At 37.5% G+C, this 19,466-nt stretch overlaps 1 protein-coding gene across 3 annotated transcripts in view; it reads right to left on the reverse strand.

The window, feature by feature from the left end:
• The window catches only part of LOC103697124, a 33,858-nt gene extending 25,993 nt beyond the window's left edge, over positions 1–7,865 (reverse strand). For 2 of the 3 annotated variants that reach the window (XM_008778919.3, XM_017840600.3), the window contains exons 1-2: positions 7,692–7,865; positions 1,798–3,534 (exon numbers count right to left, since the gene is read on the reverse strand). In XM_008778919.3, the coding sequence (XP_008777141.2) occupies positions 1,798–3,489 (1,692 nt within the window). In that variant the 5' untranslated portion in view covers positions 3,490–3,534; positions 7,692–7,865. The remainder of the gene's footprint in view (positions 1–1,797; positions 3,535–7,691) is intronic. The other variant, XM_008778921.4, reaches the window with a different exon arrangement.
• Between the last annotated feature and the right edge of the window lie 11,601 nt (positions 7,866–19,466).

Genomic DNA, 19,466 nt, shown 5'->3' on the forward strand with positions numbered 1-19,466 from the left:
TGAGTCGACCCCTGAGATACATGAGTCGACCCTTGTACTGCTGGGACCACAATGGAAAGCTGTGAACGATTTTTGTCTTCTTCTATAATAGAAAAAGATTCTCATCAGAACGGGAAGAAAGGAATTCAAATCCCGCCGAAGAATTTGTCTATAAATACGAGGAAACCTCAGAATGGAAATAACAAGGAAAGGAAAAAGACCTCATTAAAAACAAAAGGTTTCCACTGAGAAAAAAAGAAGAAAAGCTTAACAGTTCATCTTCCTCACTAACACTGTAATCAGAAACTTTCTCTTATGAGGAGATCAGTTGAAGTTTCTCACTGCATCGTGAAGAGTTGCTGTTCAGACATTGGAACATCCTTCCACAGCAAACTACTTCATCGGCTTCAGCTTTTTGCTTTCATTGATTTATTTTTTATATGCTCTGAAGCTTTAAGTTTTCAAGTTACAGCATTCTTTTAGTTGGATTAATTGCTGCTATAACAGTTTTATTGATTTGAAACTTGTAAAGGCTCTTCCAAGCCTTGATTGGAAGTTGCTGAATCAGGTGTATTCAGCAAGGATGATAGTTTTGGTTGGTTCATCTGAAAACCAACTGGGTTGTTTGTGAGCCCGGAAAAACAAACGGTGTAAAGTTTTGGTTGGTTCATCTGAAAACCAACTGGGTTGTTTGTGAGCCCGGGAAAACAAAAGATCTTCGCTTGGTTGTCTGGAAAAACCAACTGGAATTTTGATTGTGAGCCCGGAAAACAATCAGGCTGTAATCTGCTGGGTTATAGTGAAAATCTCAAGCTAGGCTTGAAGTGCACCGAACCACTATAAACCTTGGTGTTTGTGATTACGGTTCTTCTCTTTCTTTCCTCTGCATATTCCTTACTGCATTCCTAACTTTTATTTACTGTCATATTTGTGCAATCTCATTTCCGCTGCTGAATCTATAAGATATTAGTAACTCATACTCTCCATATGTTTCAACGTTAATATTTTTTTTTTTTAAGAGACCCAGTTCACCCCCCCTCTTGGGCTGTACCTCTGGGCAACAGATCGCATTACTTCAAAGTCATCACATGAAACAAAGCAGCTTTAACTCTTTTATCATTAGCAGGAATGCTGGTTATGGCCAAGAAAATATTCTCACTTTAAACGATTGAACTATTGCCAATAATGCTGGGATTGATAAATCTTCACAATTTTTTGCTTTATAGTTTTAGATATTCTTAACTAACTCTGTGATTTTATTAGTGATATTTTAAAATAATACTTTAAATTGTTTTGTTTGGTATGTTTTCAATTTATTAATGCTTCTAGTTCATGATTCATTACTTTTCTTTGGGCATATGAGCATTAGCGTGTGTGATAATGCCTAGAAGTAAAAAGGACAGCAATAGTTTCCACATTTGATTATGTACACTTGCTCTTGCTTCAATTGTCACATAATAGGAAAGTGTAACATAATCTGATCAAAGCAGGAACAGAATAAAAGGACCAACGTCAATACTACTTTAAAAGAAGTTCATGTCATAAGCAACATATGCATGCATTCTCACTATATTCAATTTCCTATAATTTTTCTAGCACTCTCATGGAGCATTTCAGGAAAAAGGTTTGCAATTAATTACCAAAAAGAGTTATGGATAGATGGACATGCAAAAACATTTGAATTGTCTTCGAAGTAACACAAAGAACCAGGCTACCCTACCAAATTGATGCAAACAAAAATAAACCATATCTAGAAATACAAGACATAAAAACCAAGTGAACATGAAACTGATGACTTTTTTTAGGTATATGTCAAACCTGAATCTGTAGCTCCCGCTGCCTGGATGCCCATTCTTCTTCTTCAACACGTTTGTACTCATCAGATTCCTTGTGCTTTTCACGTGCCCTAATTAAATCATTCTGAATATGAGATAAATCAGGTTCCATATATAAGGGACAACTCTCAGTTGCTCCACTTTCTTCATTAGGTTTGCAAATTGGTTCTTCAGAAATATCTTCCTGACTAGGACAGAAGCTCTGATTTCCAATATCAATTTGTGGTTGATCATCGAACAGAATGGTTTGCTCACTATGTGAGTTCTCTTTCACTTGAGCAGCGAGTTCATGATTGACAACAGAATCATGTGATAACCGGGTCTGACACAAAGGTTCTTCTTCAGGGCTATGTTCCTTCTTGTCCTCTTTCTCCCGAGCAGCAATATCATGATTTACAACAGAGTCAAGTGGTGATTGGTTATGACATGAAGGTTGTTCTTCAAAGTCAGGCTCCTTCCTGTCCTGAAAACAAACACTATCAGAAAATAAAGTGTTTCCAGCCCAAGCTTCCTGTGGAATTCCAGGACAAGGACTCTCTGCACCTTGAAATATGGTTTCACCCCTAAGTTCAGCTGTACAGTAACAAGTTTCAACAGGACCTTGTCCATCTTTATCCAGAAAACTAAAACCTTCATCCCTGATATGTATGGAATTCTCCATTTCAAAGTCCTGAAAATAATTTTTTTTATGACTAAAGCAGGTTTCATCAGACGGCTGTGCTCCGTGGGAACATTCCTCCGAAATTAGTTCTTCCTTCTGGAAACCAAGCCCATCATGACTTACACCAGTAGAAGGATCTGAATTTGCAATAGAGCTGTTCCCCTTACTACCCCGTAGAGAATCTTCAGTAAATTCATCAGCATTGGTCATCCTAGAAGAGCTGTTCATTCCATTACTTGAAATGCTTGGACCACATTCACCAGGTACTTCTTCAAAATGCTTTGAATATGCCTTGTCGGACTCATTTATACTTTCTATATTAACCATATTTTGAATGGCTTCATCTGACTGAAATCCAGGATCAGCACTAGATCCTGAAGCACTAGCCTGATCCTCAGAAACAAATTGGCTCCTCTGCAACATTTTTTTCCTCAAAGCAGCTCTTTCCCACCGTTCACGGATCTCTCCAGAGGCGTCTTCCATAATCTCACAATCGGAGCTGTCACCTTCCGAACTGTCTCCTTCAGACATGCAAAATTCAGAACTATCACTTTCAGATGTACCGCTATCTGAGGAAGGATCTAGACCATAACGATTTCTAGGATAACCACATTTAGGGTGCATTTTCACTTTTACGGTCAACTTAGATGGGAATGTTCCCTTTCCAACAAACATTAGGCATTCATCACTATCCACTTCTTCATAAAATGGAGAGTTGCCAGACAAGGGGCGAAATGTTCTGCTTGTGGTAGCATAACATGCATTACTAGGAGCCCCATCAATACCTCCCTCTTCATCATCAATACTAATAACATTAGGACGACAATCTCTTGTTTTTGCCCTGAAGCATCTAGACTCCTGATCGGAACTCTCTGGGACATCAATGATGACCACATCACTTTTGCCTTTGTCAACATCAATGATCTCTACATTCGCAACAGTGCTTTTGCTTTTGCACCTTTCGAGAGTTCTCCTTCCAGGCTGATTTCTCGGTTGGCAATGACCCCTTGACATTCTCAATGATTACATTCTATAGTGCACAGAATATATTTAGGAATGCTGCAAAGCAATTATTTCAGGCTGTTTTGATCATTGAAAGATTCGGCATCACAGTTAACAAAATATCAGGAAACCAAATTTAAATAGTTTGCAATTAAAATTTGCAACTTTCCATCCAGAAACAATTTCCACTCTTTCTCAACTGCCAATATTCAAGCATCAAAAATTACATCTATCAACAACAGGAAGATAAAAAAACCCAATAATTCATCCCGTTGATTGGCAAGGAAATAATATGTGTGTAGCATTAATTAGATACATAAGAACTGAAGTAGAATTGGTACTGGTGTATGAGGAACTACCATAAAATTACTGCCAAAAGAAATAGAAATCATTCATACAAATCCCTGGAGTACCCTATTCTCAATAATATATGCATAACAACCCTCATGAACATCAGGATTAGTACATATAAACTCATTGAGTTGATAGGAAATGAGCTACTTCAACAAAGAGTTTCAAAATGCAAGATAGATTTAAACTGTTCTACCTTCATTTCATTAAAAAAATGGCATTTCTGGGCCTAACTTCTTGAAACTAATCTATCCAACATAGGGAAGCAGGGAACTGGTGGACCAAATTGGAGATGACAACTAGTGATTGGAAGAACCTGTCTTCACTATACTGTAACAAACAGGAGATGGAAGTAGATAGAGGGCATGAACCTTCAATCCAAAAGCAGGCTAATGATGAAAAACATAAACAACCTCCACAATGATAACGGTGGCAATTGATGAAACCAATTTTCATAATCAGCATGTTAAAATGTGTTCCAAAATTTAAATAATCAAAAGAGTAAACAAACTTATCTTTTGAGAAATAAAGAGGGAAAACACAGCAAACTAGATACATGAAAGAAATACTAAATTAGATGTCATGATAAAGATTTATACAATTTATGCTAAATTAACAAAACTAAATTAATCAATTTTTTCCTTTCAATCTCCAGGTGATAAATGAGCAAATGTTTAGGACCACCAGACCAGGTAAGTTGAAACAAGGGGTGTGTCAATCAAGAAGTAATGTAGTAATGAAACCAGTGATTAGTTTACTAGATAAGCATCATGTTATCATGACATACAATAATGTCTTGATAAAGATTTATAAGATTTAAAAATTTTCAGCAAGTTTTTCCTTCCAATTTTCACCTTTATGATTCATCAAAAAAGATTGCATAATATAAATAGGAGATTCTCATAAGAATAGATAGTCATAAAACCTTAGTTGTCAGAAGCAAAAGTGGGTACAGGAGTAGATCTGTTTGGAAGCACAGGAAGCAGATCTCTCAAAACCTTTTAACAAGGAAGCATCCAAGAAGTGGGTGCAATTACAAGTTTCCAAAGTGGATATGCTATCTTTTAGGATCAAGCGCTATCATTAAATCAAAACCGACCGGTGATAGTGAAAGCGCAACTTTATTTCCTTAAACCGCACCAAGAGGCAGCGCCACGAGTAGACTCCGATAAGGCCTCGCCCACCTGGACTCCGACCATGCCTTGCCATGGGTTCAAGGACCCACCTCGGGTATAACCCACCTACTAACCAGACCATCGCCGGTGGCAGGCGGCAGTACATGCTGACTCAGTGACCCCCCCATGCTGCTCAGAGACCCCGCAAGGTATGGCCCGCACAGCGGCAGAGTATGTCCAACATTCCCTCCCCCACGCGAAGCCTGGGTTTCGAACTCGAGACCTGTGGCTCTGATACCAGTTGTTAGGATCAAGCACTACCATTACACCAAAACCGACCGGTGATAGTGAAGGCGCAACTTTATTTCCTTAAACCGTACCAAGAGGCAGCGCCACGAGTCAACTCCGACCAGTCCTCGCCCACCTGGACTCCGACCAAACCTTGCCATGGGTTCAGGGACCCACCTCGGGTATAACCCACCTACTAACCAGGCCATCACCGTTGGCAGGCAACAGGACACGCTGACTCAGTGACCCCCCGTGCTGCTCAGAGACCCCGCAAGGTATGGCCCGCACGGCGGCAGAGTATGTCCAACATTCCCCCCCCCCAATGCGATGCCTGGGTTTCGAACTTGAGACCTTTGGCTCTTATACCAGTTGTTAGAATCAAGCGCTACCATTACACCAAAACCAACCGGTGATAGTGAAGACGCAACTTTATTTTCTTAAACCTCACCAAGAGGTAACGCCACGAGTCGACTCCAACCAGGCCTCGCCCACCTGGACTCTGACCAGGCCTCGCCATGGGTTCAGGAACCCACCTCGGGTATAACTCACCTACTAACCAAGCCATCGTCGTTGGCAGGCGGCAGGACATGCTGACTCAGTGACCCCCCCCGAGTGCTGCTCAGGAACCCCGCAAGGTATGGCCCGCACAGCGGCAGAGTATGTCCAACACTATCCTATGTAGAAGTTTCCAGATAATATGAAGAAAAAAAAACTAGATAACTCAAACTTTAAAGCATCGTTCAGAACAACATCACATAAGCCAATACATGCTGTTTGAAGTCCCAATCAATAGTCAGTTCAATACAGATGTTGTACGTTTGCATAGGGAGGGTTTTACCCTCATTAAGTACACTAATTACAATTGGTTAGCATCGAATCTATATGTCAATACAATTTGGCACAAACCACTGCAATCCACGTGCAATGACAAATTCGTTCAACATGACCCAATCCCTAAACCCTACCAATCATATATAACCCCATCAACGTTTGCCACCATAAACTGCATTACTACCTTTTTACTGTTCTTTTTTTTTTCTTTTCTCAAGATGCTATCCTAAGTGCATTTCCAAGGAAACTAAAGCTCTAAAGTCCCTACGAAAAAAGGGGTTTGAGGTAAGAAAGTGATGCTTCTAAGTTTTAACCTTAAACATATGTTTTAATTGATTTCCATATTGGAAAGACTAAGAGAGGCTTGTAACAGGCTTAAAAGAAGAGACAAAGTCGACCGATCTACTCATCTTCAATTTGGAGCAAGTTTTTTATAAAGATGAGATATTTATCATCTTGAAAATAAGGAAAGATGCAAGATTTTTTCCAAGACCTCAACCAATATTTTAGGACAGAGCTATCAAAATTTCAGCCACTATGGCATATCCAGGATTAGAAATTATTGTTAGGCATTGACTTTGAAATTTATTTAATCAAAAACATATTTAGAAAGAAACAAGGTGTTTAAAAATATCAGCTTATATTTTTATACTCTATCAGTGGCATAATTGTCGAGTAGCCCCTAATGATGAAGTCTCCTATAACCTAGATGATGGTCCAGGCAATTAGGTGACATCTAGGCAACAAAATTAGCATAAAATTAAACAAAAACAATGTATATATGCATATATTTCGATTATTGATTAAAACTCACATTGTTCTCAATAAATTATCACTATCACATGATCCAAAGATATGCTAGCAATGGTAAAACAAAAAATAATGTAGAAGAAATTAGAAACATATAGAAATCATATTCAAGTTACTATTTTAATAATGGTAGTAGCACTAGTATGCCACTACGTACTAATATGAAAATAGTGGCATCACTGTTATGTCACTACTTAGTCCCATCGTCATGGTAATAACACTAGTATGTTGCTACAACATAAAATACATGAAAACAGAGAATAATACAAGATACCAAACAGAAGGAGAAATGAAACAATTTAACTTCTCATTTTCTTAAAACAGATAACAAAGAAACATGACAAAAAAAAGAAGCCATTGTAAAATTTAAAATTTCCAAATACATTCACTGGATTCAAACACATAATTTTAAATTCCCAATCCTACTCAAGCTAAAACATAGAATAGAAGTCCTGATATAAATTAATTCATCATCAAAATAGACCAGAAATGATGATCAATACCTAGAAGCGTGAAAATATACCAAAGAAATATCCTCTCCACAACATCAATTGTAACTCCAAAATTAAAATGGAAAAAATGGAAATTAAAAAACAAAAAAAAAAGGCAGGACACAAAAGATGAGGAACAATATCATCGGTTATCGTTTTTCTATTTTTTCTTGAGACGGCGACCAAAGGATTAGAACCCTCTTACCCCAGAGGTATCTGGCCAGCCCCTAAATAGATTTACAGAAGAAAAAATCCCTTCTCTCAGGGAAAAAAGAAAGAGAAAGAAGCAACGATCGAAAGATCGACAGGGAGAGAGACAAGGAGCTACCTTGCGGCCTTCCTGATCACCGCCGATCTACGCCGGCCCTTGTTGGTCTCTAGTCGCTGCCGAGAAACGGAGCTCCTTTCTTGCCCTAGAAGCAGAGAGAGAAAGAAAGAAGCCTTTCGGCCATTTTCCGTTTCTTCTTGCTAAAACCATTTTCCGTTCCTTATCATTTCGCCGGTAAACGGGGGTTGAGTCAAGCCTGGCGGGCTAAAATGTTATGGGTCGGATACTATTCTGAGTGGGCTGGGCTGGGCTGGGCTGGGCGAGCGCCTTACGAAATTGGGAGGCCCAGACAACGCAGCATCGCCCAGGTAGGCGCCTAAGTGGGTTGGGTTTGGCTGGGAAGGATGCCCAGTGCGATCACAAACCGAGCTCTTGGCTGACATCAAGACCTTAATGATATCCTTCTATTTCTTGTTTTTTTTTTTTGCTAAAACCTATTTCTTGTTTAACTTAATAAGTTTGTCACTTTTGTTGCCTAAAAGAAACAGGTTAAGATTATTTTTTTCTTATAATAAAAGTGTGGTGATTATTCACCACAATTCATGTTTGAATCTTTAATATGAGAGGAGAAGAAGAACAAGAGAAGGCTCAGGAAGGAAGAAGATATCCCGAAGTGTTAGACAAGATTCTTACTATTAAGGTTAAACTTTCATTTCCTCTTTTAGTTTAAATGTCTACTTTGAAGTTTTTTTTTTTTGAGGGATTACTAACCTACCTTAATTAAAATGCATTAATCAAAAATATTAATTATTAATCAGAAGCAAGGAGTGTATTTGAGAAACCAAGCATGATAAGTCACCATCAACAAGTGGGATAGAGGGCACTTGAATAAACAATGGGTTTGCTATTGTCCATTATGCATTCATTGTCTGATCTCAAGGCATTGAAATTGGAAGCCAAAAACTGAAAGAAATAATGAAGGGTACTCTGCAAAGGAGAATGTGCTTCCCAAATTGGAAGGATAAAAGTACAAATACAAAAGATGTTATAGTAGCCCGTGGTGAGAGAGATTGTAACATTCATGCTTTGCGAAGCAGATGAAAGCAGTGATTTTAAAACTAAAAATAGTTGGATAGAAACTACAAGAATGAAAGTATAACTATGACAAAAGCAAGTTCAAAAGAAGAAGATGGATAAAGTTAAACTTAGGTTTCAAATTTTGCTATATTTTTACGTGTGAAAGGAACTAAGGATAACAGTAGAAAATTATTTTCGAAAGGTCACATAAAACACCTTAATCATTAACCAGCATATGGAGAAGAATATAGGAGAGAGAGAGAGAGAAGAAAGAAGAAAAAAAAGCCAAAAACAAGAGAGAAGAGACACAAATAAAATATAATATAATAAATAAAATAATAGATCCCATCTCTTGCTTGTCTCCTTCTCTATGTACCCATTGGATGGACCTTGATATAGGATTCTAGACCAATGTTAGCTGGTCTTTCTTACCTGTTTCCCCCGATTTGGACATGATTCATGACCAAGCCCATTTCAGTCCCCTAGACTTCCTTATTTTGTATTTAGATTTTACATACTTGAACATGAATTAATTTATATTCTTAAATGACTTTTAAAAGGTTTAGCTGATTTGCGCAATTGAACTTTGCGATTTTTAAGCAAATAGAGGTAAGTGGCCTTGACATGAACTTACTAATTTTTGAGTTACTATACAATTTTAATTTATATGAAGAATGAAAATAAAACTTATATTGATAAAATTGGCTATGCATTTTTGTGAGAATTTAGGATCAAGCATATGATTGTGAAATGATTTATGTTTTTATGTCAAATAGCATTATTTCATGGATCCTCTTATGTGAATGATTTCTAAATTATGAAAAATTGCATTTTGCTAGGAAAATGATACATATGGCCTAATTATAAATTATAAACTTTTATGAAAATAGCTAATTTACCATAAATGATTTAATGTCAGTTTTATTGTTAAAGAATATTTAGGGATTATGAATTCAATAAAGCTATTTACTGTCTTATTCATGTACTTAACGAAAAATATATTTTGAAAAAAAATAACATATGAAAATATGATTTAAGAAATAAGATTCAGACTCTCAGATAGCTATATGCAGCCCTCGCCAACGAGTATAATAGTTGGCATATGGCCCTGCTAATGGGTATAATAGTTGGCATATGGTGCGTTCGCAAAACTGCTCTCCCAAGTGCAGGAAAATCGCACAAGTAGTATAACTTAGAAGTCCGAGGTCGATTCCTTAGGGAGCGGTTTATGTATTATTAGCGTAATTTCAGATATAATTTCAGATGGTTTTTATGAATTGAAAGCAGAGAATAATAAGTAATTAAACAAAGTTCAATGAAATAGAGATGGTTGGGGATCCGGAATCCCCCTTGATGATATCGCATCCAAGAAATAAACTCTATAGTTCTTGATTAAAGATTAATAGTAGGATAGATCTAATCATGGTATAAATTTCATGAACACATGAAGACGACTTCTAAGTATTCATCATGCCTATTATGTCTATGACAAATCAAATACGAAAGCAATCTATATATCAATAGACACAAACCATTAAAGAATTATCTACAAAATAATTATGCAAGAATCCATAACACATCGAAAACATAAATCAATAAGAGCAAAGGTTCAGAGTTTACTTCAAAGAAAGCAATATATCAAAGGTTCCTCCATCACCCTTCACCTAAGAAATCAGCCTCCCATTAAATACATTAGCCTCTCTTCTTCTTCTTTTTCTTTTCCTTTTGGAAAATAGAGCATCCTCTATTTCTTTTTTTTTTTGAATCAGAGATCCCTTTTCAGCCGAGGGAGAGCTATTCTATATCCCCTGATGGATCCCTTGATCACATGGGATAACATGGAGAGGAGTGTGAACAGACGCACTAGATGCTCCTTTCGTGCTAGCTGCCGAGTATCCCGGACGCTAGGATGGAAGGATGGAAATGCGATTGCTGGACGCGGATGGCTGGATGCTGATGCAGAAGGTTGGAATGCAATTGCTGGGATTCGGAAGCTGGAAAATCGCTGGGAATGCTGAAACGAAGAGGGAAGCGGATGCGGAAGGCTGGAATCTAGGAAGTGAATCACGAACGGCTGAAATGCAGAGGGAACTGGAATCTGGGAGGAGGCGGTCATCCGGGATGCGCATCCCGGCTGGCCATGGGATACCCGGACGTGCGATCCGGGAGGCTTGGACACGGGTCCTGCTGTGACGTTGGAAGAATGTTGATTATGTGGGAGGAAGCTGGGAATATGGAGCCTCTGTTAGCATCCCTCATATGTCATGAAAATTTCGAAATAATTTTCAGATTGCAGCGGAAAAACATATGCGGGATCCGTTCATCGCATTAACGTATTTTAAAACCTTTCGTTTGTAGATAAATTAGAATTAAATTATTTTAAACCATTTTAAAATCATTAAGAAGATCAGATCTTCACCTTGTGCGGGTAGATGGTCTCCGCAAATCTGATTCATGTGGTATTTGGTGAAGGTTCAATGGAAGCCGCACACGCGTCCGGCCTCTACGGGTATCCACACGAAATATTGAACCGATCGAAGCCTTCGTATCTCCCCGGGGTGCTAGCTCCTTTGTAGAGATGGCTTTTGATGACTGAAGTCCTCCCTTTCAATCAACTCTTGAATGCTTAGGGAGGAGGAGGAAGAAGGATGGATCAAAAGGAGCAAGAACAACACACTTGCAGCCTTTTCCTTTTTCTTTTTGTTGGAACCAAGAATATGAGGAAGAAGGGCCACCACGCCTCCCTTTCTTTTTCTTTTCCCTTGTGGCTGAAAGGAGAAAGGAAGAAGGGACTTGCTGCGGTGAACTCCCAGAAAAATGGCATGAAATGGAGGGGCCAAAACCTCTCTCCTTTTAATGCCATAATACATAAGGATGAGCTCCTACTTTTTAGGAGCTCATCATTATCATATTATTTTCCAAGAGAGGAGGGGCATAGCCCCTCCTTTTCATCTCACGCAAGCAAGGGAGGGGCGTGGGCCCCTCCCTCTTCTCCCTTCTATTCTCACACCCCACTTAATCATATTAAGTGGGGTGGGTTTAGCCACATAGTTAGGGACCCAATCCTTTTCTAAAAAGGATTAAATGAACCCAATTTAATTCCTCCAAATCCTAATCCAATTAGAATTTAATCAATCCTAATCCAATTAGGAGTCATTTAATTAATTAGATTAAAATTAAAATTAATTAGAACTTGAGAAAATCCTAATCTAATCAGGACTTGTTTAAATTTCAGCCCTAAGACAATTAGGACTTTAGAAATTCTATTCCAAATAGGATTCTAATTTAATTTAAAATCCTAATCCAATTAGGACTTTATGAATCCCACTCCAAGTAGGATTCATAATCAAGTCCAATTAATTAAATTCAATTAATTAAATTAAATTGCAATCCGATTGCAATTATTCCTTCTTCTAACCACTAACTCTTAGCGGGTTAACCATTTATCAATCTAATTGATTATTTGTGATTCCTAATCATATTCAACCATCGGATCGGTCAATACCTCTAATGTGTGTGACCCCATAGGTTCTATTCTGACTGGTAGTAAGATATATTGCAATCTCTATCACAATATCATTGAAAACTCCTTTCAATGGGTTGAAACAATTCCAACTCAACTCACCAGGGATTATCGACCATCAAGATGATCCCTGTGAGTCTCACCATCCACCAGTGATACCTAGCAGTATGTAGTGGCCACCCAGCAGAATAGAATGATGAATTTCTATGTGCAGTTATCGTATGATACAGTCCTTCTATCATGGATCCCTACAGACTGAAGGTCATGGATAACTCGTCAAACCCCGTCGTCTGTCATATGTCTAGATTTATTTGACTTGAGTTCGATAGTGAAAAACTCTTTCTCCGCTTTATATTACTGCCCTAGCCAAGATCTTAGAACTCAGTCTAATAAATCACATAGGATCACTCCTCTTCTATCAAGGTCGATAGATTCCATGTAAGTGCATACCCTACTCCTACAGTGAACCTACTGCAGCCAATCTACATAACAAGGACCCATATGACTAGAGACCATGTATATGTGCAGTCAAACTACAATAACCTCACTATGAATGGCCGAAGCACCGCAGGTCAAAGGACCAGTTGTTGGGATTTGTATCCTAAATGTCAATCGTCAGCATATTGATGATTGAATTTTGTAAATGAATTGACAAATTAATAAAGTGTTATTTGGCATTATTCATCATTTTATCTTCAAATGAACTCTTATATGATGAAGTTCTTAGGACTTATGTTATGATAAAGGAGGATTTATCTTTGAGTCCTTAAACTTGTTCGCGACCAAATGATATGTTGTTACTAGGACGACAACATTATCGAAATTAGGTCGTTGTATGACATATACGTTGGTTGTTCTCTTAACCAAGGAGTGTGGAGACACTGGTATGCCACACAGATGAAGTGTCGGAGTATATTTTACTGAACGTGACCAATTCTGGAACGCTCTACTATCGAGAGATGTTCCGAGTAGATATGGGTATAAGTTTGGCCCTTTGACCTGAGACCGCAACCTGTGACTAGCAAGCAACTCACTGTACTTTGGTACCGGACTACCTGAATTTCTAATTCAGTGACAGAAGGTCACTGGGTGCAGTCAAGTACTTGCGTAGTCAGTTGTGAGTCAAGATGGAATTGACCCCTCCTGAAAATAGAAGATAATGTCTTGTGATTAATTTAGCAAAACCTTGGCCAGGGTAATCCCAGTGAGGAGTCACGGGATATCTAAAGTTAATCACATAATGGATGTACTAATTATAGGGTTGACAGTGAGCTCTAAGTCATCCTGGCATTAGGAGTCAAAGGGATTGAATTATACAGTAACCATAGTTCAGGGTTCCAGAATATTTGCTTCACATATATTCGGCCTATCCGGACGTCGGGTACCATTGCTAGATGGTCACATCGATTAGTGTAGGAAATTGTTCCTATACTACCGGCTTAGGTTCGAACCTATGAGGTCACACGCATAGAAGATTCCTGATTGATCAAGAAAGCTGATGAATGATTAAGAATCATTCGGGGGTAATTTGGTCAATTTGATTGGCAAATTATCTTATAAAATAATTAAAGCAATTATTGAAGGATTAATTAGTAATTAAATTACTAATAAACTCAATTTGATTGAGTAATTGTACTAAGGATGAGCCAAATTGAATTGGATTCAAGTTTGGGCTCAATCAGGGTTTTGACCTAATTGGATTAGGTCAGAACCAAAAAGAACTTAAGCTGATCAAATTAATTTTAAATTAATTTGTTCTTAACTGGGGATTGACCTAATTGGATTAGGTCCAACACAAAGTAATTAATTCAATTTGATTGAATTTGGATGAGCCAAAAATTGAATTGGATTCAATTTGAGCTCAATCAGGGTGTGACCTGATTAGATTGGGTTCAACCAAATTGCTTTGTTTTAATCCGGGTTTGACCAAATTAGATTAGGTGCAACCCAAGAGGATTAGGCTCAGATGATGTGGCAATTAGTGGTGACATGGAATTGGATTTCATGAATTTTAAATAAACCAAAATTATTGCATGGCGCATGGACCCATTGCTTGACACATGGCGACATTGTTTGTTGTTTGAATTTGAATTCAAACATTAAGCAATATATTAAATGATTTCATATATCAAATAACTTTCCTAGCTGGCTTGTGAACTTCTGAATCATTTAAATTCGAAATTCAAATGAAATATATGCGACGAGAGGTCGGAAAATTCTGCTGCATGGATTTCAAATTCCTCCCCTCTTGCACATATGTTTAAAATTTGAATTTAAATCAGATTTGGTTGAGATCTGATTTGGGTTGTTCCTATTTCTTTGCATGTGCCAACTAAAGGAGGTTTTCTGAAAATAAATTTCGAATTTTGAATGAAAATTCGGAGGCCATTAAAAGGGGTCAAACATGGGCACCGAAAACACATCCATTGCAGCCTTCTTCCTCACCCGCCTCCTCCTCCTCTTCTTCTCCATTTTAGATAGGGTTTTCAGGGTGAATATCTAGAAGATTCAAGATCAGATCTGAGTCCTCTACTTCCCTTACAAACCTCATCTCTATCTGCTTCAAGACGATTTACAAGAGTTGATTGAATCCCGACGGGCAGATTTCAGTTTTCAAGTGTTCTGCAGCTGCTAGCACTGTTGCGGAAGAAGATCCTTCAGGACTTCGCATGTACTTCTCGTAGAGGCCATTCGTGTGCGTGGCTGCGAAGTCAAGAATCAGATTCACAACTTTCATCCATCATAAAAGGTATTAATCTAGCATTAATCATTTATTATGGTGTCAAGGTTTAGGTCGGATTCTCCGAGGTTTTACCCTCTTTTGGGGCTCCTCACGGAGATATCTCCAGAATCTATTCGATGGATATTCGGAAATTAATTGGAATAGAGTTCTTAAGTTTCAGATCTGATAGTTAATCATGCATAAAAGTTTTAGCATAATTATTTAAATGATTCCGGCATAATGCTATGTGTTCTTAATGTGCTGATTTCTAGATTTGATCTTGTAAGCATGCATGAATTAAATTGTTTGATTCATTTTTCTGCTGTATTTTTGAAACTTTAAAAGAACTACGTGTGGCTTGATTCCCCTTGTGAAGGGGTACATAGGCAACCCAATCAGGTTCAGCCATGGTTTTCAAAAAAAAAAAAAATTCAGCATGCTAAACACCGAAGAACCTAGGAATAACTTTCAGTGGTATCAGAGCCAGGTTTATATTTAAACTTTTATATTTTAATTCTTGCAATTAAATCTAAAATCATTAACATATTTAGATTAGATCTAAAGTGCTTTTTATGATTGATTTAATTGCTGATTATGCATGATTAAGTAGATCTGAAATTTTGGATGCATATGATGCATATTTGTGTTAGGATTAGTAACATGAATAAATCTGAAATCATAATATTAATTAGATTAGATCTAAATAAAGTTTATGATTCATATGATATCTGATTTTAATAAACAAATCAGATCTGAAAATAAAAGTAAAAAAATAAATACATAAGATCCATGTTGTTTGTATTAATTCATGTTGTTATGTATATGTGATGCATGAACATAAAACATAATGACTTAAACATGAATTAAATCTGATTACATGTGATTAATTACAAAAACTCAGATCTAAAAATATGTTTTAATAAATGAAAGATTGTAATTAATATGTAATTAAAAAAATATGCAATGATCAAAACTTTCATAAGTCTAAACTTAGTTGAGAATTAAGTGTTATGAAATAAAATTGTAACTCAATTAATTGACATTGCATAATTCTTTGGGCATATGGGTTAGCTTGAATCAAGTTCTTAGGATTGGGTTAGACCTAAGGTTAGAATCAAACATGGTCTAATTAGAGTTAATTGATCAAATCTAATTAAGTAGTAACTAGATTAGGTCAAGAAAACTCTAGGTTAAATACAATAGTTGTAGATTGATCAATTCCATGTCTTTGATTAGACCAAGATGGAACTTGATTTAGGCTCAGAGGTGTAGCCCGAGTCATTTGAGTAATCAAATCGAAATTGATTAACCAGTCGGTATCTAAGGTAAGTTTGGCAGTTTTGACCGATGGTTTTTAATTGGGAGCTACTCGCACTGATTCGTCTTTGTCGAGTTAATGGCATATCCCTTCCACCGATCTCACTTACTTGGCCGACATGGTCAATCACATTTTGATTGGATCACTTAATGATTCGAGTTAGCTCATGCCTTAAGAAAAATCAGTATGACTGATTTAGGTGTCTCCTTAATCGGTTTGAGTCTAATCTGATTTGGTGAAGTCAGTGAGAGAAATTAGACTAACCGGATCTTCTCATCTATCCTAATTATAAAATCTTCTAAAATTATTAGGTCCTTAAAATGAAATGGTTATGGGGATAACTAGGTCATAGCCTCCCATTAAGTTGGGTGATAATGGGTCCAATATTTTGATAATTATTGGAGGCGCCACACGCCTGGTACTTATCAAGCATTGGAATTGTCATTCAATATATGATGAGTTAAGTGTACCTTCAATAGACGGTCAGGTGAGCCGAGCCACACTCGGATTTGGTCGTCTATTAGTTGATTAGACTTAACCCTATCATTTAATGGTTGAACCTGACTAGGGTATTCGGTGGAGGCGCCACATGTCTGCCGGAAAACCTAAGGCAAAATCATCACTAGAAGTTGCTTGGTGAAGCAATTGGTTAAGAACCTACCAATAGATGCATATGGGTTGGCCGAGCCACACTCGGGCCTATATATGATCTATTGGGTTCTAGTGCCCACTAAAGAATTAGGAGTAATTTTTCGAATTAGAGGTAGAGGCTACCAATTTGTATAAAATAGTGGGAATACCTTTAGACTAAAGTCTAAGTCTATTGAGTTTAGTCAATTCATATACTAATAGCCAAATTTTTTTTATGTAGAAATGGCCACTAATTTATCACTTCGCTCATTGTTGGACAATGACAAGTTGACTGGTCCAAATTTCAATAATTGGTATAGAAAACTGAAAATAGTGCTAGAGCATGAGAGGATCCTTTATGTGATAACGGATCAAGCACCTGAGCAGCCTGCTGCTAATGCATCAAGATCGGCCAGAGACACTTATCAGAAGTGGCTCAGTGATCGGATCACTGTTCGATGCATCATATTGACAGCAATGAGTGATGAGTTTAGTAGGCGTTTTGAGAATACGCAGCCGGAAGATATCATTCAAGTGTTGAATGAATCATTCGGCATTCCTGACGATGTTGAGAGGCACAAAACTAGTTGTGCCATCTTCAGCACCCAAATGAAAGATGGGACCTCGGTAACTGATCATGTACTGTACATGATTGAGTTGATCGAGCGTCTAAGCTCTCTTGGCTTTCCCCTTCATGATCAATTGGGGAAGGATGCCATACTAAACTCATTGCCTGGATCATACTGTCCTTTTCTCACTCATTTTCGTATGACGAAACCTGTAGTGAATTATCACCAATTGTTGGGGTTATGATTACGCCCAAAGAATAACGCGGCTATCGCAGTATATATTGGGGTGTCGATTCCACAGGGAGAAGGTAGGAACACTAAAAGGAACTACAAAACTAAAAAGAAATATCAAAGCAGTAAAATGTGATGTGAATGTTTAAAAGTAAATTGACAATTAGATTGTAGTAGTGAAAAGATGTGACCAGAATTAATGGCAGCAAAGCATCGGGAATTCCTCACTTGAATCAGGTAATTCCATTCATATTTGATCCATTGGATAACTCAATTAGAGATCATAGCACCAGATTCTCTAATTGGAGGATATAGCATTACAATCAAAATATTTAGTGATAATTCTAGAAAATCATTCTCCTCTTTTAAAACCAAGGATTGTTATCCTTTTAGACTCAGATTCAAAGACAAAAATATACCCAATGGCAATATTTCAGCAAAAAATCACACTAACTGGATAAACAATCAAATCTAGATATAATCAAGCACCTCAACAATTCTATAGAAAAAGACATGGCTGAATCTATGAAAAGAATAGGTTCAAGATTATTCCAACACAAGAAAGATCTATGGATGAGAAATGATAAACAAAAATTGTATCAACATGAGAATCTATTACATAGATCAAATATAAATGAAACTACCATCATCCAAGCGAGTTCATCCCTAGCTTCACCAAAGAATTAGCTCTCCATGAATTTTTGGCTCCTCTTGATGATTTCTTTGTAATGCAGCCTTTTTTCTCTTTAGAACGGCGTGCTCCCCAAGTATATATATGATTTTGGGGCTAAAAACCCTAGGAAACACGACTTAGACACGTTTGCATGTGTTTTTCCGACTTTACCCTCGAGCACCAACGTCAGCATGAAGTTCAGGAGACTCTCCAGATCGCATCTGATCTTCAAATTTTATGTTCTTATAGTCATTTGAAAGCTCTGGAAGTCTAGTTTCCAACAAAATTTGAATCATCTCAATTGGACTTCTGTAGCTCTCGAAATCATCAAAATACTACACAAAGGTCTGATCTGTCAGGGCCCAGGCTGGCGGTTTAGGGAAACCTAACTTTGCAACTTCATAACTTTCTCTCTGGAGCTCCAATTGACCTGATTCTTGATGCATATGAAACCTCAACATGTCTACTTCATCTCTACCAAGTTTCATTTCATTCGGACTGCAATGGGATATTCAATCTTCTTAACTCCATTCCTACAATAAAATCACCAAAATCAATTAAGACTTGGACACTTTGTGAAGTAAAGTTCAGATTAGAAAAATATCATAAAAATATCCAAATCATGCTTAAGTCTTAACAATTTAGCCTAAAGTGGTAGTGTTAAAAGGTACATTTTCATGCACCTATCACACCTCCCAACCAGCTTATTGCTAGTCCCTCGCAATTTAAGCGAAGAAAAAGAACGGACTATATCCAACCCAGTGTAGACAGCTTTTGCATGAGCTAAGCAATAATATTCAAGTATAACAAACAAAGTACTCGCAAGAGATCAACAATACTATCAAAATCAGTCCATCAAGAGCAACTCCCAGAATTCGTGTGTGTGTGTACTCTAAGCCGTAACCATCTTACCACCAACCCTGACACATACAACGTCGAGAACATTTCAAACAAAAGCTTCAACTCCATATCTCACAGGTATAATATTCAATAGTAGACTGGTGTAAGGGGTCTCTCTATGGAGTTGAGAAAGGGTGTTCACACAAATATATGAGAAGGCAAGTGTTCATGAACAAGCAACAAACAAGCATT

The sequence above is a fragment of the Phoenix dactylifera genome, unplaced genomic scaffold (genome assembly GCF_009389715.1).
Source record: "Phoenix dactylifera cultivar Barhee BC4 unplaced genomic scaffold, palm_55x_up_171113_PBpolish2nd_filt_p 000431F, whole genome shotgun sequence".
Lineage (NCBI taxonomy): Eukaryota > Viridiplantae > Streptophyta > Magnoliopsida > Arecales > Arecaceae > Phoenix > Phoenix dactylifera.